At 45.7% G+C, this 22,599-nt stretch overlaps 1 protein-coding gene across 1 annotated transcript in view; it reads left to right on the top strand.

The window, feature by feature from the left end:
* sspo (SCO-spondin) overlaps nt 1–22,599 on the top strand; it is a gene marked incomplete at both ends in the record, with an annotated part of 108,249 nt that overhangs the window by 761 nt on the left and 84,889 nt on the right. The window contains 29 exons of the mRNA XM_083777654.1: nt 219–428; nt 1,337–1,419; nt 1,792–1,962; nt 3,014–3,237; nt 3,892–3,994; nt 4,505–4,663; nt 5,242–5,327; nt 5,946–6,071; nt 7,232–7,388; nt 7,896–8,151; nt 8,373–8,514; nt 8,931–9,063; nt 9,321–9,493; nt 10,177–10,395; nt 10,728–10,893; nt 11,368–11,638; nt 14,116–14,329; nt 14,902–14,996; nt 15,386–15,642; nt 16,032–16,166; nt 16,512–16,714; nt 17,021–17,148; nt 17,521–17,630; nt 17,937–18,086; nt 18,761–18,854; nt 19,235–19,447; nt 20,447–20,652; nt 21,047–21,161; nt 22,132–22,253. Coding sequence (XP_083633780.1) covers nt 219–428; nt 1,337–1,419; nt 1,792–1,962; nt 3,014–3,237; nt 3,892–3,994; nt 4,505–4,663; nt 5,242–5,327; nt 5,946–6,071; nt 7,232–7,388; nt 7,896–8,151; nt 8,373–8,514; nt 8,931–9,063; nt 9,321–9,493; nt 10,177–10,395; nt 10,728–10,893; nt 11,368–11,638; nt 14,116–14,329; nt 14,902–14,996; nt 15,386–15,642; nt 16,032–16,166; nt 16,512–16,714; nt 17,021–17,148; nt 17,521–17,630; nt 17,937–18,086; nt 18,761–18,854; nt 19,235–19,447; nt 20,447–20,652; nt 21,047–21,161; nt 22,132–22,253 — 4,721 coding nt within the window. The remainder of the gene's footprint in view (nt 1–218; nt 429–1,336; nt 1,420–1,791; nt 1,963–3,013; nt 3,238–3,891; nt 3,995–4,504; nt 4,664–5,241; nt 5,328–5,945; nt 6,072–7,231; nt 7,389–7,895; nt 8,152–8,372; nt 8,515–8,930; nt 9,064–9,320; nt 9,494–10,176; nt 10,396–10,727; nt 10,894–11,367; nt 11,639–14,115; nt 14,330–14,901; nt 14,997–15,385; nt 15,643–16,031; nt 16,167–16,511; nt 16,715–17,020; nt 17,149–17,520; nt 17,631–17,936; nt 18,087–18,760; nt 18,855–19,234; nt 19,448–20,446; nt 20,653–21,046; nt 21,162–22,131; nt 22,254–22,599) is intronic.

Here is a 22,599-nt window from a genome sequence, read left to right on the forward strand (position 1 = left end):
AATAATAATTATAATACAATTTATATTAACAATTTAATAAACATTTCTATAAGTTGAGATTGAATATGTACTCTCAATCTCTATTGTTGTGCTATCACGGTGCCGATGTTATGTGCTACACTGTGTTCAAGTATTATAATAAGCCTCTAATAATAATCCCTGATAGTTTAGTGTAGTAAATGTGCCTCGTTTTTGAATGGTGCTCCTCTCTTCTCCAGACACTGGTGTGAGCGCACGGAGGAGGAGAGAGTGGAGCGGGTGCTGTCTCCACGCCTGCAGCTGGAGGTGAGCTGCTCCGCGGTGTACCGCTACAACACCCAGGACTGGAGGCTGGACGTGGACAGGATGCGTAGCAAGCACGGCGGCGACGACGGCATCGCACTCTATTACAAACAGCGAGGGCCCAGTGCGTCCTGCTACCTGTACAAGTAAGCACTCTATTACAAACAGCAAGGGCCCAGTGCGTCCTGCTACCTGTACAAGTAAGCACTCTATTACAAACAGCGAGGGCCCAGTGCGTCCTGCTACCTGTACAACTAAGCACTCTATTACAAACAGCAAGGGCCCAGTGCGTCCTGCTACCTGTACAACTAAGCACTCTATTACAAACAGCGAGGGCCCAGTGCGTCCTGCTACCTGTACAACTAAGCACTCTATTACAAACAGCAAGGGCCCAGTGCGTCCTGCTACCTGTACAAGTAAGCACTCTATTACAAACAGCTAGGGGCCCAACGCGTCCTGCTACCTGTACAAGTAAGCACTCTATTACAAACAGCGAGGGCCCAGCGTGTCCTGCTACCTGTACAACTAAGCACTCTATTACAAACAGCGGGGGCCCAGCGCGTCCTGCTACCTGTACAAGTAATTTAACCACGTTTTCGGTCCACTGTTTCAACAGAGCCGATTGTGGTCTCACTTACTGTGTGACTTACTGTGTCACGATTACAAATTTAAGTTGACGATTAACGATTTAATTGTTTTTTTTTGCGTTGAACATTGGTTACAATTTCCCTTTTTGCCTTTTAGGCTTCGTAATCACAAATTGCACAGGCAAAGAATTTAAATATACAGACACATTTAATCATATTTAATACCTTTTTCTTTCCAAAAATGTACAAAATAGCGGAAGTAGTTGATCTACAAGCTTGCTTTTGAAAAAAGTTTGAAAATGTATGGAAAACTTTCAACGTGGAAGCGGTTAATGATTATGCAAAAATAACTGTGATCAGCTCAAATAATTGCGATTAGGCGATTATTGTAATAATTGTGACACGCCTGTGATTATGTAATAATTGTGACAGGCCTAGTCTAACCCTGATCTGTGCGTCTTCTTCAGACCTCCAGAGACGGAGACTCAGCGAGTGAATAAGACGGTGAGAGGTTGCTGTGAGGGCTGGGGAGGCCCGCGCTGCTCTCAAGGTAAGGGCTGGGATCCAAACAACTCTGGCTTGGTATTTGCGTATGTTCCAGAGAGGACATTATTAGGCAACCTGGTGTATTTAGTTTAAAGACGTCATACTGTCAACGATAATCACTGTCATGTATTTCTAACCATTCTGAAACAACATAAACAGCTGTTAGCTAGCCTACCATGAATGTTTTATTTTATTGTACATTCTGTGAGTTATACAGACCCATAAGGGTCCATTTGGTATAGTCCCCATGTTGAAAAACGGTGGTAAAACACACATTGGCAAGTTGAAACCACCTATAGCAGCAAAGCTGCTAAATACAGTGTCACCCTGTACTTAACCCTGTCTCTGTGTTTCCATCCACCTCACCTCCATCCAGGTGTGGGTATCCGTGGACAGTGTTTCTCCACATGGAGTTGCGAGGAGTTTCCTGGGGTCCACAACGCCTCTCTGATGGCCATGGAGCAGTGCTGTAGCAGCCTCTGGGGGCTCAGCTGGAGGAATGCCTCCGACCACACCTGCTTGTCCTGTACCTACACCCTGCTGCCTGGTCAGTGACTTCACACACGAGAGCCTGTTACTGTATCTCCTCTGGCGGGATTCCCTCTTGGCCTAACAATAGGTGTTTGTTTTCCCCACGTGGAAAATATTGCGGCAGATGGATTACTTGAATTGGATAGCCTCGGATCATATTTGGATCAGTGGAAGACAAGTTAACCCCTCCTCTATTAATGATTTGAATGTCAAGCTATTTCTCTGTACACACTATTGGCTTAACGCCAAGAGTTGAAGTCAGAGGCTAGTACTCTATTCCAGTTGGATTTCTGGGTTTCTGTAGCACGATCTTTTTACGTGGCAGGGTCCTGTGGTCCTGTTGAGAGGTGGGTGGAATTGGTTTGTTAGTCCTCCCCCCAAAACCTATAGTCTTCCAGGCAATGGATTACAGACTGAGTCACACCACATGTAGCCTCGGAAACCCAGACGTTTTTATTTCCAGGGAGAGAAAAGAAAAAGTCTGGGTCCGAGTCCACTTCAATTCGGCATAGAGTAGCGCAAACGTCGATCACTCTCTGCTGATTTTGCGTTACAAAGCAAAGTGTTTAGCAAGACATGATAGCAGCCAGTCACTTAAATAATGGATCTACTACAGAGAGAGTAGAGTAGAGTAGTGTACTATATATACACTGGGAAATAACTCTAATAAATCCAAGCAAGGCCACTGTGTCTGACGTACATGCTAATCCAGAGTAAAGGGCCTGGGGTTGGGAAATGGACCGATGTGTCTAATAAAGAACTAGACAAATAATTGTTTTACTCTCTGTACCTGACTCTGCAAGCATCTGTCTTTTCTAAACGCCTCTGCTTCTCTTTGTGGCAGATCCACCCCCCCCCCCCCCCCCTCACTCACTCACCATTCGTTCTTTTCCTGTGCACTCTTCCCTCCCTGTAAAGCTTAATGTATTATATTTTTAGACCTCCTGTTGTCCCTTTTCTGCGCGTGATGAGGGTCTCCATGGCAGCACCAAGAACCCTGATGCTGATATCTGAATCTATTCGTGGCACAACAAGACATTGATCATCATCACCCCTTCTCTCTCCAGACTCCCAGTCCTCCCCCCTGGTGCGCGGGGGTCTCCTGGGGAGCTCCAGAGCTCCACAGGCGTCGGCCACCTGCATGAGCTGGGGAGGGGCCCACTATCGCTCCTTTGACAGGAAGCACTTCCACTTCCAGGGCAGCTGCACCTACCTGCTGGCCTCGTCCACGGACGGCACCTGGGCCGTCTACATCAGCACGGCCTGCGACGGCAGGGCAGAATGCAGCAAGGTAAAGTGCAATGGATTGTTGTTGTGTTCAATGTCTGAACTGTATGGAAACAATCACCGAGATACAGAGGTTTGCAATGAAAATTCATGTTTATTTTGTCTATACTGCTAAGGTGAAATGGTCAGTACTCATTCAAATATGTTTATTCTGGAGCTTGCATACAGTAGCTAGCTACTGTACCATTGTTCTGTCACTCTGCATTGCATTAGGTCATTATTCTGTGTATTGCCATTACATTAGGTCATTATTCTGTTCATTGCCATTACATTAGCAGGTCATTGTTCTGTCAATTTGCATTACTTTAGGTTTTTGTTCTGTTTCTTGGCATTACGTGCATTGTCAATTTGTTCTGTCACTCTGCATTGCATTAGGTCATTATTCAGTTCATTGCCATTACATTAGGAGGTCATTGTTCTGTCAATTTGCATTACTTTAGGTTTCTTGGCATTACATGCATTGTCAATTTGTTCTGTCACTTAAAGTGACCCACTTTGCATTACATTAGGCTGTTGACAGCATTGCAATACAAATATCCGCTTACCTGTGTGTGTGTGTGTGTGTGTGTGTGTGTGTGTGTGTGTGTGTGTGTGTGTGTGTGTGTGTGTGTGTGTGTGTGTGTGTGCGCGCGTGTGTGCGTGTGCGCGTCCCCATCAGGCTCTCAGGATGATGCTGGGTCTAGACTTGGTATCGGTCCGTCACCGTAACGTTACTCTCAACAACCTCCCTGTTCCTCACGGAGAGCCACTCTTCCAAAACGGTACTTTTCACTCATCACAAAATCAAAACAAATAAATGGATGTTTGTGTGTCTGTGCCTGCGAGCCAATTGCGGCGCCGCCCACAACACAATCAATGTGCTTATAATGTCCTCGAAGTCACGCATCCAGAGCAGAACTGAGAAAACGTATATTATACCACAGGTCGTTTCGAGGAAGCAATCTGATTGGTTGAAACAGCCTTCTAGCCGTGGATCAAAACAAATAATTCAGCTGCTCTGTTTTCCCAGACCGCAGCAAAGTCGGTGGCTAGGATAGCTATTTTCTTGGGACATAATTTTGTGGTCGTAGTGACTACATCTGTCATTAAAAAAATATGTTTTTTCAGCGATTTTCTTAGTTTTAAGGGTAACTGTTGTATAATTGCAATATTACACTCGAGGGTGTGGTTTATAATAACTGTCGTGGCAATAATCACGTTAAACCACACCCTCTCGTGTAATATTGCTTAAGCGTATGTGTCACCTTGTGGTGTCTTGTTCCTCCATCCAGGAGTGAGTGTCTACTGGCTGGGGGACTTTGTCTTTGTGGAGTCTGGTCTGGGGGTCAGGGTGAAGTTTGACCTGGCTAACACTGTCTACCTGACGGTCACCGCTGAACACATGGCTGCCACCAGGGGGCTCTGTGGCGTCTATAACAACAACGCTGATGGTGAGACAGACAGACACACACACACATGCACACGTGCACACACACACACACACACACACACACACACACACACACACACACACACACACACACACACACACACACACACACACAAGAATGCCCGGTAGTAAGCCTACTTTTTAATAACTATTCGTTGTAACTAGTCAATCATTCATAAACTATTAGTTAATCAGTTATTTGTTAACAGCTAGTTAGATATGTATTACTATGCTTTACTAGTTCATCAATCATTCATAAACGGTTAGTAAATGAGTTATTAACGACATGTTAACTTTACATTAAGGATTTATAACATATACATATTTATTAGACCATGAATAAGCATAAGAATAATATTAGTAAACTACTTACTATGACTTGTTAAGTATTTAGTTTATATAATATACTATTATGATGTTATTGTAAAGTTGCAACTATTCCTCATTTACTCATGTTAGTAAATGAGGAAAGGTTAACCGTTTCATCATTGCCCCATGGAAAACCTTCCTCATTGTTTCATGTAATCGTGCTTTGAAGCACACTTATGCTGTACTGTTAACTTTTTCTGCGATCTACAGATGACTTCACCACAATGAGTGGAGCTGTGTCCCCGTATGCTGCTAGCTTTGGAAATTCATGGAGAGTACCTGACCAACAGACTGAGGTACTGCACTGAACTCATTACACAATTCCATTAACACTTCTGTGCAACTTCTAGGTTACTGCAGCCTGTCTGTGTGATGCATTGCACACAAGTCCAATTTGAGTCTTTGCTTTTATCCAGATAGCTAGGTACTTAGCAATGGCTTTTGTCAATGGTGGCTGGCTCTGCAGTTGTATAGGGGCCGTGTCCACAGAAAGAGATTTTTATTTTATTTATTTTTTTAGCTGTCAGAGGCTTTCTCTTATGCATTTCCGTTTCAAATAAGTGCTATAGGAGCTCTCCTCATTCCAGCACCATGCCTCATGTTTAAGTGTGCCCCTCATTAATGTCAACTTTTTCGACCGACCAATCGAAACGAGAGGCGGAATTAACTGGGGGGGGGGGGTTAAAGCTTATTCATACTCTACAACATGACATCAAGCTGCGGTGATAAGCCACTCACTGCTTACCCCAGCACTTCTCTGTGTTTTTAGTACTAACCACCGTTTCGGTGGTCACCTTTATCAATATGGAGTATGAATAGGCCTTTATAGGGTTTAAGAGGTTACAAATGCTGCATAAAGCCTAAACACCTCCTCTAGCATGCGTTTAAGTGAGTGTGTCTGTTGTCGTCATCAGGGCTGTAACGATGCAGCTGAGCTGGGTCACAGCTGCGACGTCACAGGAGACGTGGAGCTGCGCAGACAGGCCGAGGCCATGTGTCACCGGCTGCTGGAGGATCCCTTCAGACACTGCCACCCCCGGGTCAGTCACAACTCACAACTCACTGGCACTAAATATTGTCAAATAAATGTTTTCCCACAAATGGAATATCTCGATGCTGTACAGAAAGCGATACAGAAAGCGACAGTGGCTCAGGGGTAGAGTGACCGGATGGAAACCCGGGCTCCCCCAGAGTTCGTGTCGAAGTGTCCTTGAGCAAGACTCTGAACCCCTAATTGCTCCTGATGTGCAGGTTGGTGCCTTGCATGGTTTCCTCCGGCATCAGTGTGTGAATGTGTGTGCGAATGGGTGAATGTAATGCACAATCTCTGTAAAGTGCCTTGGATAAAGGCGCTATATAAATTACCATTTACATAAATAGATGCATAAATAGTACAGTAGTAGGACCTGCTGGATGTAAAAGTATGTAAAAGTAGGATGAGCTATTTTCAAGATATTTGGTGTAGAGGGGGAAAAAGGTCCAGACCAAGTATAGAGCCCTGGGGGACCCCGGTCCACTCCACTTTTATATACAGTAGGGTTTATCAATGCCTGCACAGGAAGTCTCGTGCTTGTATCAAGCTTCTTACAGTCTTGGACATTTAAAGCTGTCAAAAGGGTTATTATTTATTTGCTCTCGTGAACTTTATTGCCGTTGAAATCTGTGAGCTGTTATCGGGCGGTGAAATGAAATAAGTAGTTTCATATGTTGGGTTAATGAGTGATGAATGGAGATATCTCTCTCTCTGTCTGCACTATCATCCAATATTACCATTACCAGTGGCCTACATAGACAAATGCTTGTCCCTTCCTAGCTTTACCGTTGACCTTTCCAGCCACAGACAAAAGAACAACTACATTATCAATCCCACGTATATGTATTCAATGTATAGGTGTATCTGTATACATTTTGAGTCAGGTCAGGTGGTCTGCACAGAAAATGACCTACAGCGCTTAGTGCAATCTGCCGACGTATTTTGGGATCTCGCTGTCCCTCAATTCCCTCAGTGTTTGCCTTAAATGAGTGTTAGCTCTGTATATCCATCTATTATTATTATTAGTAGTAGTAGTAGTAGTGTTATAAGTAATAGTAGTAGTATTATTATTATTAGTAGTAGTAGCAGTAGTGGTAGTATTGCTGCTGTTGTTTGATACGAGCGTACCCAGGTCTGAAGAACATCACTGTGTCCCTGTTGCCTCAGGTGGAGCCAGCGGCCTACGTGGACACCTGCCTGTACCTGTTCTGCAGCCTCGGGCCCAAGCAGAGGCAGGCCGCCGTGTGTGACACGCTGGCCAGCTACGCCCGCGAGTGTGCCCAGCAGCATGTCATCGTCACCTGGAGGAGCGCCACGCTCTGCGGTAAACTAAACGGGAGAGAGCCTTTTATGTTGTTCTGGGTCGATCTGGATCCATGCGAGGTTGTTGTGGGTTTGAATTAGGCTCAAATGTTTCCCAAATCAATATAAATAGTGTAAACCAATTTTTTATGGATTCTCAAGTAAAAATCCATATTTTCTTTTCTTACATTAAAAAAAAACATATATATATTTCAAAAGATTTCTTTTAAAGAATTCAACAAACAAATCTAAGACAATCCAATGAATAAAAAATACTAATACTTAAGAAGTAGTCAAAATAGCTGATCTACAAGCTCTCAACATGGTGCGAAGCGACACATTATGCGCTTTATAGATCTGCTATTTTCACTAGTTTGGGTCCCAGGCCAAACGTCTAATCTCTATTTTGGGTCTCGACCCTAAACGTTTGGGAACCACTGCTGTAAAGCACCGTATATAAATCAAGGTTCTGTGCATATTATTCTGCAAAAAGTCAACCAGATTCTTCTCGTCTCTGTCCGTCTCTCAGGCCGCGTGTGTCCCAGCGGCCAGGTGTTCTCAGACTGCGTGTCCTCCTGTCCGCCCAGCTGCACGTCCCCCCAGGCCCTGGGGCCGGCCGCGGCCTCGGCCCAGTGCAGGGAGGAGTGTGTCGGGGGCTGCGAGTGTCCCCCCGGCCTCTACGTCCTCCACCAGGGCGTCTGTCTGAAGAGGGACGACTGTCCCTGCTTCCACCGCAGACGCTCCTACCAGCCGGGAGACAGCATACAGCAGAGGTGCAACACCTGGTGAGTGTGGGAACATTTATTGTCTGCGTTTGTTCCGGCAGGTGGCTTGTTCAGATGGCTCAGATGATCGCATCTTGCTCGGGGGAGCCTATAGGGTCGACCGGTGACCTTCCTTTACCTACGACTGTGTGTGTGTGTGTGTGTGTGTGTGTGTGTGTGTGTTTTCCTATCTGTAATTTTCTATATCTCTCTTCTCTCTCCATCCTCCTTGTGGTCTCCAGTGTGTGTAGAGCAGGCCAGTGGCAGTGTACTGGGGAGAGGTGTGCAGCCCAGTGCAGCCTAATGGGAGCCCTACACGTCAGCACCTTTGACAAGAAGAGCTTCTCTGTGCAGGGAGGAGACTGTCCTTTCACTGCAGTGGAGGTAGGATGCCGCATACACACCTGTACACTTAACACACAACACATGCATACCACATACATACGACACACCACGTGTGTCCGTGTATAGCTCAGTTGGTAGAGCGCCCGCCCCTTCAACCACAACAAGGTCAGGGGTTTGATCTCGGGCAACGACAAATCAGTGCATTCCTAGCACGTCTTGGGTATGGCGAGACGTGCGTTAAGTACTGGGAGCTGATGGTATAGGTAGTTATCCTCTTCAGCATTCCTTCTCCCAGGGGTCTAGCGCATTGTAACGGGGATGGACTCCCGCAGTCTGGCTGATACCGACAATAAACCTCTCCGACCTAGTAGTAGGCTACACACCACATACCGTACGCATTTTATTTCAGTGAATGATGAGCTGATGAGCTTAACTGTGTGTGTGTGTGTTTTCAGGACTTTGTGGACAGGAAACTGGTGGTGAACATACGTTGTGGGGAGTGTGGGACAGGAAGAGGCGGAGGGATGGGCTGTCTGAAGGAGGTGTCAATCACTGCACTCCGTACCACAGTTACCATCACAGACACTGGTGAGTGACTGGAGTGGTGAACGTGTGTGTTTGCGTGCGTGCGTGCATGCGTGTGTGTGTGTGTGTGAGAGAGAGGTTTACAGTGAACTTACTTGTACACTTGGATCTGTTCTTTAAGGTTCACATACACTTTGTTATTTCTTAGTAAGAAAGCACAACATGTACATTAGGTTATCTTAATGTAACGTTGTAATGTTACGCTGGCTTGTGTTACGCTACGATACATTACATCGCTGTTGTTTTTCTTCTTCTTCCAGGAGCAGTGACGCTGAATGGCCAGAGGGAGACGCTGCCTGTGGTGACAGGGGACCTGGTGGTACGCAGGGCGTCGTCGTCCTTCCTCCTGGTCCAGACCTTTGGTGCCCAGCTGCTCTGGCATCTGGACGGGCCCCTGGCCCTCATCACTCTGCAGCCTGGCTTCGCAAGCAAGGTAACGTTCATCCATGCCTTGGAAGGATCTGTGATTCAGTCCACTTTGAGTCCCTAAAACAGTATATAGGGGATGCTTGATTAGAACCAGGTCAGTGGCCTCGTGGTGTGGTTAGAGCAGTGGTTCCCAAACCTTTTAGCCTGTGACCCAAAAGACACATTTTAGGGTCCCAAACTATAGTTAAAATATAATACAAGTTCACAACGTTTCGCTTCGCACTATGTTGTGAGCGAGTAGATCGGCTATTTTCACTACTACTTTACATTTGATTTCTAATTTCTGGAATTTCTTTGCTTTTTCTTTGATTTCTTCATGAAATTACTGGAAGAAAATCATTGAATTTGTTTTTAATTAATGAAAAATAATAATAATAAGGGAACCCATACAATTTTGGCCGCGACCCACAAATGGGTCCCGACCCATAATGTTCTGCCCTCACATTGGGAGGTCGGGGTTCAATCCCCAGCTGTGTTATACCAACAAAGACTATAAACATGGTACCCAATGCTTGGCTTCTGACAGTATGGGCCACATGGCTCAGGATTAACCATTGGTTCCCTGGGATACTTGCAAGCTTTATCTATGGCAACTGCAGTTGTTTTACCCTGGGGTCGAAGCACTAGCAGTGCTCTGGGATTTGCATTGCATTTATTGACTGTGCTGGTTGACATCCTGTGTTCAAGGTGCGTGGATTGTGTGGCACACTGACCTGGAATCAGCACGATGACTTCACCACCCCAGAGGGAGATGTGGAGAGCAGCGTGTCATCCTTTGCTGCCAAGTTCACCACAGGACACTGTAGTTTACCAGGAGGACCACCTCCAGACACCTGCACCACCTACACCCAGCAGAGACACCATGCAGACAGCGTGTGCTCAATCATTCATAGTCCTGTCTTCCAGGTTTGTGGCGTGTGCGTGCGTGCGTGTGGTGTGCAAGTCATTCCCCTTTTCATTGACAATGGAAAGAGATCATTCATTCTCGTCTCTGAAGCCTGCCGAGTTGAGAGTGAGAACGTATTGGTGAATGTGATATATTTTTGTGTGTGTGTGTGTGTGTGTGTGTGTGTGTGTGCGTGTGTGTGTGTGTGTGTGCGTGTGTGTGTGTGTGTGTGTGCGTGTGCGTGTGTGCGTGTGTGTGTTTTCTCTATGTCATCAATACTTTCTATCTCTCATTCTCTGCCTGATCTTCCTATAATCTTCCCCCGAATCCTCTCCTCTAATGTCTGGTCTAGGCCTGTCATGACGTGGTGGAGAGGGAGCCGTACCTTCGTCTGTGTCTGTCTGAGGTGTGTGGCTGTGCCCCCCAGAAGTCCTGCCACTGCAACGTCCTCACTGCCTATGCACGACACTGTGCCCAAGAGGGGGTCCCCGTTCACTGGCGCAACAACACTTTCTGCCGTAAGTGGACGACTGACTGTTGGTTTAGTGGTTTATTATTATGGGTCTCCGACCAAGACATATGCTTCAGTTTGTGTTTAAATGTTTTGAAGTGGCCTGGGCCGTGGCTCAGCGGTCCAGGCACCTTGGCTGGTAATCCAGTCTGGCAGTGTGCCACAGGTTTGACTCCCGATCCCAACGGCCTTTACTGCATGTCACTCACCCATCTCTCGCCCCATTTCCTGTCAGCCTACTGTCTGTCCCTCCATAAAAAATATAAAATAAAGGTGAAAGCCGAAGAAAAAAAGAAAAAAAACATTTAAATGTTTTCAAGTCTCGTACACATGTCGGCCCCTGATATTAATACCATGTCTTAAGCTTAACGGTTCTTAATTGTTATGTCGCATTTACCTTGTGTTATGTTGTGTATTCAATAAGGACCACCTGACATAAACTCGTATAAACACCATCTCTCCTCTCCTCTCCTCTCCTCAGCGGTCCGGTGCTCAGGGGGACAGGTGTACCAGGAGTGTGGCCGTGCGTGTGGGGCCTCCTGCTTAGACCTGCGGCAGGGCTGGACCTGTGAGGTGGAGGACGCCGGGGGCGAGGAGGAGGGTGGCCGGAGCTGTGTTCCAGGGTGCCAGTGTCGCCCGGGCCTCGTACAGGACGACCAGGGCCAGTGTGTGCCCGTCAGCATGTGCCCCTGCGTGCACGGAGACAAGACCTATCAGCCCGGTGAAATCTTTCAGAGTAACTGCAACACCTGGTATGTGCTGTACTGTATTTGTATTACACTTTGTACATTTCATGGGTACAGGCTTTAGTCAAGACTATTAGTCCGACTGTCATTAGACCGACAACCTACCTCAAACCCTAAACTAACCCTAACCGCAAGCACGGAGCAATGCATGTCGGACCAACGGATGTTTGGGAACGACGGGTGATTTCCGCATGTCAGATCTTTGGCGTGTCGGATCTGCGTGTGCACCACAATTCTATGCTGTTGTACAGTAACATCTGCATGGGGAGTGATAATTGGCTGTATCAGGACATTCAGGTTTTATCATTGATCATGTCAAGTCAAGTCAAATGTATTCATAATAAAGTGCAGTGCTGTATAGACTACAGAAGGTAGACAGACACACCAAAACGAAGACCCACAGACAAAAAAACAAAACAAGCTCAACGGCACAAATAAACAACCAACAAGCAGTTAACAAGTTATATGTTTGAACAGTAGGTCTATCCATCCATCCATTGTTGTTGACAGCGGGTAGAACACTCAACGACTTATCTTCTCCATGAATGATGGTATCTTCTAAAGGCTGCGAATGCTCCCGTTTGTCTCCTTGTCCCTTCAGAATCACTTTATTTTCCAAACTAGGGACAGTGATTAATTCTATAGACACTCAAAAACAGTGTCCTGGTAGACTCATAAAACAACAGGCAGGACAATAAAGAGAACAGGGACTGCTTATTTACTTATCATAAAACAACCCTCGCCTCTTTATAGCGGCATGCTTTATCATGTGTGGACACTGGACATCGTGATAGCAACTCGGAATGAGTCAGCAAGTTTTGTCCTTTGACCCCTTTCTCAATACAAAAGGACTTTAATGAAGCTACAACATGATGGTATAGGCTCAGACAAAGACGCAGGTTTCTGTCCCAATATCTTTTATAATATGTTTTTGCTTTAGTCAAAGTGAAAGGAGAGTGAACAGAATCTTTACAGGACAGGACCTGAAGTGGTAGTTAGACCCAGTCATTACACTTGTGTGACATTGAAGACACCCCATTTAGGACTGAGGCCGATTCTAAAAAAAAACCCCTTCTAAATCCTGACCATTGTTTTCTGAAAAACTTCAAATATTACAACAATGTTATGCTGATATATACTGTACCTGTACATAGCAACAAGAACCCCAGCAGGGGTTCCCGTCCAGAATGGTCAAAACACCAAAAGGCTGTTCCCGTCCTGAATGGGAAGTCCTTGCACACACTGGCTTATTTATTTTCTGTGCGATTAATTCTCCCGAAGACATCTTTCTTCGAATTGCTTATTCAACACGCCTCCAATTTGTAAAGCAGAAGTGTCAACTTGCATCGACAAGCATCCGTATGGCATGCACAATGCTTGTACCACCAATTATCAGCTTGAAGGCTACACACAGGAGCCGTGAGGCACGTTGTCTCTTTGAAATAAATGGACGTATACAATATTTGTATCTATGTATATAGAAACATACGTTAGGATTTAGAAGGCCTTTGTAGAATCAGCCTCGGATCTAAAAATGTTTTTTAAATCCTCTATCTATACCAAAGACAATGAACATGAAGAATGTGTAGATCTACTCAAATGAGAGCTTGGTGGTGTGAGAGCTCTGATGAAATCACTCTATGTTCCTGCTCCATTTGGTCACAGGATAGGTTGATTTCATTGCATTTCTTCACCACATCATCATGACTGCAGCTCATTTTACTTTACAGTACACTGTGCCAGCAACGTACGGCTTTGACTGAATGACAGCATAGGAGTAGTAACAGTTTGATTGACTGCTAAGTGTGGCGTGTGTGTGTGCGCGCGTGCATGCGCGTGTGCGTGCGTGCGGTTGCATTGTAGTGAACCATATTGTTGACCAATCACCTGACTCATTGCTACAGTATGTGGAAACCTTGATTAGATAATAATATTGATATGAATTATGAATGAGGGCATTCATTCACCTTAAAGGACCACTTCACCACTTTTCAACCTATCTTTAATCACTAATGTTCATGATAAAATACCAAAAAAAAATCTACTATTTTTCTTTTACTAAATTTACCCCATCATCAATTGAAAAAAGATCCAGGATCCAGGCACACAAAATAGTTAAAAAGGAGAAGAATCTGTATTGAACCAACATGTTCATCAGGGCTAGAGTTCCCGGATCTCAGCCTTTTTTTCAATACATGTCTTATCCTGATTGATCCAGGAGCACCTTTTTACTATTCTAATATTTTTGTATCTACTGTACCTGCACGTCCGTCGAGCACCTGGTTGTTTTCTCGCCTCTGCCTTACCCCATCAATTCATGCTCTGATCACATAACTGCAACGTTTTCCTCAGCCCCGTCTCCTCTCAACCCTGCCTTTCCTCATTTATCTTCAATGGCAACAAGCAGAAACCCCTCAAGGACACTGCGGATCATACCAAAGGAAAATTGTCATCAACGTATTCTTCTCCTTCTCCCATAACAGCGTGTGTGAGCGGGGCTTGTTGAACTGCACGGAGGACCACTGCGAGGGGATGAACCAGTGTCCCGGCTCTCTGATCTATTCTCCACGCTCCTGCCTCCTCACCTGCTCCAGTCTGGACCCCCCTGGCCAACAGCATGGGGGCTCCACGGCCCTCCAGGGAGGCTGCCAAGAGCCACTGTCCGGCTGTGTCTGTCCCCAGGGCACCGTGATGCTGGTGGGACAATAATACTATATATTTACCCTCCTACAGTTGTATAATTTCTGTACTGCTTCAGATCCAACTAGCTCATCTTAGCTTTACGAGTGGATACATTTAGATGTTTCATTATTTTGTATACAGTAGGCAAATACAGTAGGCAATTAGAAAAAATATAGTTTTGGAAACTACTTGGCATGCTTGCTGGACCTAACCTGACTCCCTCCTCCTGGCTGCATCTGGTCTCTCTCAAGAAACGAAACGATGAACCCGAAGCAGCGGGACAAAAATCGGATATCATATAATTTCGAGTTGTAGTCTTGTTAGCTTGTGTTTACATTTGCACTGTGGCATACTGTAGCTTCGTACTGTAGCTTCAATACGTCACCAGTCTCGCGTTGATCCCGCCTGATCAACGCAGCCGCATACGGCCGCTTATCACTCCGATCAGCATTTGATCGGAGTACATCCTCTCTGCCCGAGAGAGACCAGATGGGAGCAGGAGGAGGAACTCCCTACTGCCACTACTGTATCTGGCGGAGTCAGGTTATGCTGGACCAGCGTCTCAACAATACTTGATGTTTAAACAGGGGGATAGCTGTGTTCTACCTGAGGAGTGTCCCTGCCATCATAATGGCCGACTCTACAACAGCAATGACACCATTACTAAGGACTGCAACAAATGGTACAGTAGGATTTCTTTCATGTTTACCCATTTAAGTAGCGTTAGTACAGATTATAATGCATCATCTCACTATATTGAATTGACTGTATGTATTTACATTTTGCTTATACCACAATTTGTTATGAACCAAACAACTAGCTCATCATATTGAACATCTTCAACTATAATAACATGCCCGAAATGGGTATGCAAGAATCAAGATTGAAAGTGGCTACATGTAAAAGTAAAGAACAATAGCATTCTTTCACCTTTCTATTACAACATATGGAAAAGTGAAAGAATGTCATTGTTCACAAAACTACATTATATCTTTTGATGATGAATTCTACCTCCTTTTCTTTTCTCTCTCGTCCGCATCATCCTTGTGAATGAACGCAACTCCTCTTCAGCGTCTGTAAGGAGCGCCGCTGGCACTGCGGCCAGGCCGCGTGCGGTGGCGTGTGCGTGGCCACGGGCGACCCCCACTACGTGACGTTCGACGGACGCAGCTACTCCTTCCTGGGAGACTGCCAGTACATGTTGGCCCAGGAGGCGGACGGCCTGTTCAGCGTCACGGCGGAGAACGTGCCCTGCGGCAGCACGGGGGTCACCTGCACCAAGTCTGTCACCCTCAGCCTGGGGAACACCGTCATACACCTGCTGAGAGGTAGTGTGTGTGTGTGTGTGTGTGTGTGTGTGTGAGTGTGAGTGTGAGTGTGAGTGTGAGTGTGAGTGTGAGTGTGAGTGTGAGTGTGTGTACCCCGCGCACCATGCAACATATTTTGTTCTATATCTTTCTAAGTTTCAAGAAAATCCATTCTCGAGTTATCTTGCTGGCAAACATACTGTGCAAACAACATTTTGTCTCCTATGCAAATGTTCACAAAAGGGCTTGTTGGAACTAAGCTCAACTGAAAATGGAAAAGGGGGAAAGATTCAGGGTGGGAAAGAGAGATTTAAATATCAGCATGGAGAGAAGAGGGAGGAAAAGGAAGCAGTCCCCTGAACTGGACCAGAACCTAACTCTGTAATGTTTGTATCTTTATTTCTCTCCAGGTAAAGCTGTGACAGTGAATGGGATGCCAGTGACTCTGCCCAAGTCCTACAGTGGCAGTGGCTTGACTCTGGAGAGAGTTGGTCTGTTCGTCTCCCTGTCTTCTCGCCTGGGAGTCACTCTGCTCTGGGATGGAGGTACCTTCTTACACCTATCCCAAACACACACGCACACCCCAGTCGTTCCCCGTTCCAAATTAAAAACAAAAAAATGACAGAGCCTTTCAGGATGTACCTCCCAAACTTTGGAATGCCACATTTCTCGAGAGCTGCGGACTCTGTGGACATTTATTTTAAATAACCTACTGTTCAAACAAGCGTCTGCGAGAAGGTCCTAGATTGTATGTAGCATGTATTTTGTCTGCTGTCTTGGGATTCATTTCAGTACATTCTATTTTCCTGTTGTTTTGATTGTTTTAATGCCTCTATTATCTATGAGAAGGGCTGTATAAATAACATTTACTTACTTACTTACCCCGTCAGGCATGCGTGTGTACGTGCGCCTGGCGCCACACTTGCGGGGACGTGTGGGTGGTCTGTGCGGTAACTTTGACGGCGACGCCGACAACGACTTCACCACACGGCAGGGCATCATGGAGTCCACGCCCGAGCTGTTTGGAAACTCCTGGAAGATGAGCCCCTCCTGCCCTGACGTGGCAGACCAGGACCTCACAGACCCGTGCACAGTGAGTGGAACACTGCACTGCACGCACGCACGCACGCACGCACGCACGCACGCACGCACGCACGCACGCACACACACACACACACACACACACACACACACACACACACACACACACACACACACAAAGTTAATCAAACTAATCAACTTTGTTGATTGAAAAGATACCCCAAAATACCCCAAATTGGTGACTTACAAGCTCACAACGCGTCATTGATACAGTACAGTATATAGGCCTATACAGTTCATATGATCGAAAACAAATTTACGCACGCACAAAGATTGACTAAACTCCTATTCTCCCCAGCTGAACCCCCACAGACAGCCATGGGCCAGGAAGAGGTGTGCGGTGATGACGCAGGACGTGTTCTCCGCATGCCACGCCGAGGTGCCTTTCCAGCAGTACTACGACTGGTGTGTCTTTGACGCCTGTGGGTGAGTAACAGCAGCACTACGACTGGTTTGGGCAGAACCCTGTGGGTCTGCAGTCTGCACTGACTTGATGAAAGTCGTTTTCCATGCATTCATACCCAGCATACATCCCTTAAGTTCACACTATATTTGACCGTTCTATTCTGTGAAAACATGTTGATCTTAATATGAGAGTATATGAAATTGAGTTGCGTGTGTTTTCTGTTGTCTTGTGTATAGCTGTGACTCGGGCGGGGACTGTGAGTGTCTGTGTACGGCCATATCTGAGTTGTGTGTGTTTTCTGTTGTCCTGTGTAGCTGTGACTCGGGCGGGGACTGTGAGTGTCTGTGTACGGCCATATCTGAGTTGTGTGTGTTTTCTGTTGTCCTGTGTAGCTGTGACTCGGGTGGGGACTGTGAGTGTCTGTGTACGGCCATATCTGCCTACGTTGAGGAGTGCAACCGTCGAGGCGTCTACGTCCGCTGGAGATCCCAGGAACTCTGTCGTATGTCTAGGACACACACACACTCACACACACGCACACACACACACACACACACACACACGACACACACACACCCCGATCACACATTTCTATCTTCATAATCGGATCGTTGACCGTTTGTTTTTGCTTAATCTGTACTTGCTAATCATTTTCTTTTTTCTCTTTCTCGCGACAATCTTCCCCTCCATCCTTCCCTCTTTCCCACCCCCTCTCTCCTCCATCCTTCCCTCCTTCCCACCCCCTCTCTTCTCTCTCCCTCTTATTCCTGCCCTCCTCCTGTGGTCATTCCTCCCCTCTGCGCCGCAGCCCTGCAGTGTGACAACGGTCTGGTGTATGAGCCCTGTGGTGCTGCCTGCTCTGCTTCGTGCCCCAGAGCGGAGCAGAGCTCTGACTCCCAATGCAGCTCCCTCTCCTGTGTCGAGGGCTGCTTCTGCCCAGCCGGCACTGTCCTACACGGTAACACCATCACTGTTGTAGTTCTGTAACACCATCACTGTTGTAGTCCACTGTCCTACACGGTAACACCATCACTGTTATAGTCCACTGTCCTACACGGTAACACCATCACTGTTGTAGTTCTGTAACACCATCACTGTTGTAGTCCACTGTCCTACACGGTAAAACCATCACTGTTGTAGTTCTGTAACACCATCACTGTTGTAGTCCACTGTCCTACACGATAACGCCATCACTGTTGTAGTCCTGTAACACCATCACTGTTGTAGTCCACTGTCATAGACGATAACGCCATCACTGTTGTAGTCCTGTAACACCATCACTGTTGTAGTCCACTGTCCTACACGGTAACGTCATCACTGTTGTAGTCCTGTAACAACATCACTGTTGTAGTCCACTGTCCTACACGGTAACGCCATCACTGTTGCCGCTCATCGGCTAAAGTAATGTGAATGTGATGTGATGTAATGCAATGCTATACAGACTGCAATGCCTCTCAAAGTGGTGTCTTAAAGTTGAAGGGTTCCATTGGGTCCCCAGCCAAATTAGATAATATACAGTAACATAAAATAATCAGTTTAATCAATTGAACCAGTACAAATCAACATGAGTGTAAGTAGCTTAAGCCACACTATTGTGATTATGAAATGTGTGTTTCAACTGCCTCCACCCAGGTGACGGCTGCGTCGTGCCGTCCGAGTGTCCATGTGATTGGGAGGGTTCCATGTTTCCACCCGGGACCAGCGTCTCTCAGCACTGTCAGAACTGGTCAGTCAATCAATCAATCAGTCAATCAATCAATCAATCAATCAATCAATCAATCAATCAATCAATCAAAGTTTTTGAAGAGTGTGCAGTAAAACTTGGTGTTCATACTATGTAAGTATAGTGCAGTATGCTTATCAATAATACATATGCAGTGGTAAGTTTTGCCCGTTGGCCCAGATATTGTTTTGTCTTTATTATACATTATATATATATATATATATATATATATAATATATATATATAATCTAAATGAATACAAATTGTTATGTATGCTTATCAGTAAAATACGGACAGGTGAAGCAAATGAATTAAAGATAAAATACAATTAATATATATCAGTGGTTCACCAAGTTTACGTGTGTTTGTGTTTGTGTGTCCAGTTCCTGTGTGGACGGCGTGTGGCAGTGTGAGGGCGTGGCGTGCCCTCCTCCCTCCCCTTCCTGTGAGGAGTCAGATTTCCGCTGTGCTCTGAGCGGCCGCTGCATCCCGTCCCAGTGGGTGTGTGACAACGAGGACGACTGTGGCGACGGCTCCGACGAGATCTGCCCGTCCACATGCGCTCCGGATCAGTTCCACTGCGCCAGCAGGCCCAGGTGAATTCACCCACAGCTTAACGCCGGTTCTCCGAGTGGGGTCCAGGGACACTGGGGTCCTTGAAGGGTTCCAGGGGATACCCAGAAACATTGGGAACAGTTTAACCCATTTAGGCCTGACGTAAAAAAATAAATAAAAAATAAATGTATTTTTTTCTGAAAAACCTCATGTTTCTGTATCAGTGGTTCTCAATATTTCACGTCAAGGACCCCCAAAAATATATGAATGGCCGCTGACCCCCATCTGAAAATGTGTTGTTTCAGGGACCACCTCCCAGAAGCAAAGATTTGAGTTAAAAACGTTCGCTCTGAAAGAGTATATATTCAAAGCTTTGCACCACATTTTTCAAAAATAGCAGACCTATAAAGCTCGTAGCGCTCCACTCGGTGGCACGCTATGAGCTTATAGATCTGCTATTTTTCAATAGCTAAATTGTAACATAATGTTTAGAACACCAAAAGGGGTTCCCGGAACTTCCCGCCCAAAACGTATGCCCTACCTTATTTCTAAATGTTGTCACCTTTTCTCTTATGTCCCTGTCCCTGGCACGATACCTTTTTCAAATAGAAGCCCACAGCCAAATTCATATCAATTTGGGTGTCCCTGACATGAAAATGGCAACTGGTTCCTCAGGAAAATAATTTCCATAATCTGTTATCTGTACAATAAACATATGCCTCTCTTAGATTCTAAAAATGTCTTCTAGATCCTGACAGTTTTCTGAAAAGGCTATGTTTCTATGTCAGTCGTTCTTCGATTTTTCAAAAATAGCAGACCTACAAGCTCGTACTATGAGCTTGTAGATCTGCTATTTTTCAATAGCTAAAGCATAACATAATGCTAACACCAAAAGGGGTTTCCGCCCAAAATGGGTTAATGGTAATACATAAACATTCATCCATCCAAATACATCCAGACAGAAAATGTATTTGCATATTATGTATTTGAAAAGTCTGGACTTATTTTTAACATGTTTTTTTTTTTTTTTAAACCTGCAGTGGTCCCTGTTTGGACGTGTCCCTGCGCTGTGACGGACGCCCAGACTGTGCTGACCAGTCAGACGAGGAGTTCTGTGGGCCCGCCACCCCCATGCCCCTGTGCCCACCGGGAGACTTCCAGTGTGCCAATGGAAAGTGCCTTCCTGGGAACCGCGTATGTGACGGGCGGCTAGACTGCGGCTTCGCTGATGGCTCTGATGAGCAAGGTGGGTGGGATGGCATTATCTGTGTTGATGCAGAATGCAGACATGTCCTGGCAGACATCCAAAGCTGGCTGTAGCCGATCTGTCTTGTTTTTGTTCTGCGGACTCTGTGCATACCTGTCCAAGGAAAGGTTGTCCTGAAAAACAAGTTGTAAGACTTTAATGCTGCGAGTGTGCTTGACTATGAAAGGCAATTGACCTCCTTCTGCGTACGCAGCCTTTCCTTATCTAAGTGCCTCAAGTCGCTTTACTTGAAGGCATAATTGAGAAGTGTTATCTTCTGCCTGGGTTATCTTGTGTTTTCTTCATAATAAAATAATAAAAACTCACGTTGATTTGATCGATTGTGTGTGTGCAATGGTTACTGTGCTCTAAGTGTGAGTTTCTCCTCTGTCAGATTGTGGCGTGGTGTGCGATGAGGGTGAGTTCCTGTGCGCTGGAGGACGCTGCATCCTCTACCTCCACAGATGTGATGGACACGATGACTGCGGCGACCTGAGCGATGAACGAGGGTGTGTTACAAGATATGTCTATGTTGTGCAGACGCTTGAGTCACATGTCTGCTTCTCAGTGTCTCACCCTATAACCTTAACCACATTATGTTCAATTTCTTCATCATGTTCATCATGTTCAATTGATTTTAATTTCTTTAAAAGGTGAAGCGATGGCCCAGGCCGTAGCGTAACGGTCTGGGCACCGGACTGGTAATCCAGTCGCAGTGTGCCGCGGGTTCGACTCCCGGACCCGACACGGCCTTTACTGCATGTCATCCCCCCATCTCTCTCCCATTTCCTGTCAGCCTACTGTCTGTCCCTTCAAAAATCAATAAAAGGCGTAAGCCGCAAAAAATATCTTAAAAAAAAAAAAAGGTGAAGCGATGACGATACTTCTGTTAGTTCCAGGGATGAATCCCATTCGTATTCATTGTTTATGAAACACGCTTACTAAATGAATCGTATCACGGTGAGAGATAAATAGTGCCATAACTCTCTCTAAATGGGTCTGCCCTAACCCACACTATATGGGTTAAAGTGGTGCACCCACACTTTTTTGACTTGAGAGCTACTTTCAAAATGACCAGCTCAACCAGATCTACCCAGCCAAACAATTATTATCCCATTGCTGACAATAGCGGCACTGGCATTACATGCAAACAAACTTGGAATGAAAACAAAGTATTGCATTGTCTGTTTGAGCTTTTTTTTTAGGGGCATGTCATGGTCTCTCCTGCACAGCCTTTGTGATCCACTGGTAGATCACAATCTACCTTTTGGGCACCCCTGCAGCTTACAACAAGAAGTTGACAATAGTTTTCCTCCTAAATATCGTTTTGTTGCATTTGATTTAACTTGTTAAGCTGAATAAGGTTAGGCCTACAGCAGACCAATACAACAGTACCAAGAAGTTTAGACAATACTGTTTCAGAATGCTCATTTGCGTGGATGATATTGTCAGTATTTAATAGTGTTTATTGGTCGTTAGGTGTGTGTGCGCTCCAGGGGAGTTCCAGTGTCCTGGGAACCAGTGTATCCCTCCAGACAGAGTGTGTGACGGTCACAGAGACTGTCCCTCGGGAGCAGATGAAGCTGTCTGTCCAAGCCAAGGTACAAAGACATGAAAGGAAGGAAATTAAAAACGAGCACATATAAATGGTGTACGTTTGTGATATTACGGGGTCGTTTGTTAACCCATTTTGGGTGGGAACCCCTTTTGGTGTTAGTATTAGGTTATGCTTTAGCTATTGAAAAATAGCAGATCTACAAGCTCATAGCGCGCCACCGAGTGGCGCACTACGAGCTTTTAGGTCTGCTATTTTTGAAAAATCGAAGAACGGCTGACATTTTCGAACAGACATTTTTAGAATCTGATCTCAGGTCAGAATGTGACCAGTCTGTGACCTGTGTGTGTGTGTGTGTGTGTGTGTGTGTGTGTGTGTGTGTGTGTGTGTGT

Source organism: Protomyctophum parallelum (genome assembly GCF_964188405.1).
Source record: "Protomyctophum parallelum genome assembly, chromosome: 12".
In the NCBI taxonomy this organism is placed as follows: domain Eukaryota; kingdom Metazoa; phylum Chordata; class Actinopteri; order Myctophiformes; family Myctophidae; genus Protomyctophum; species Protomyctophum parallelum.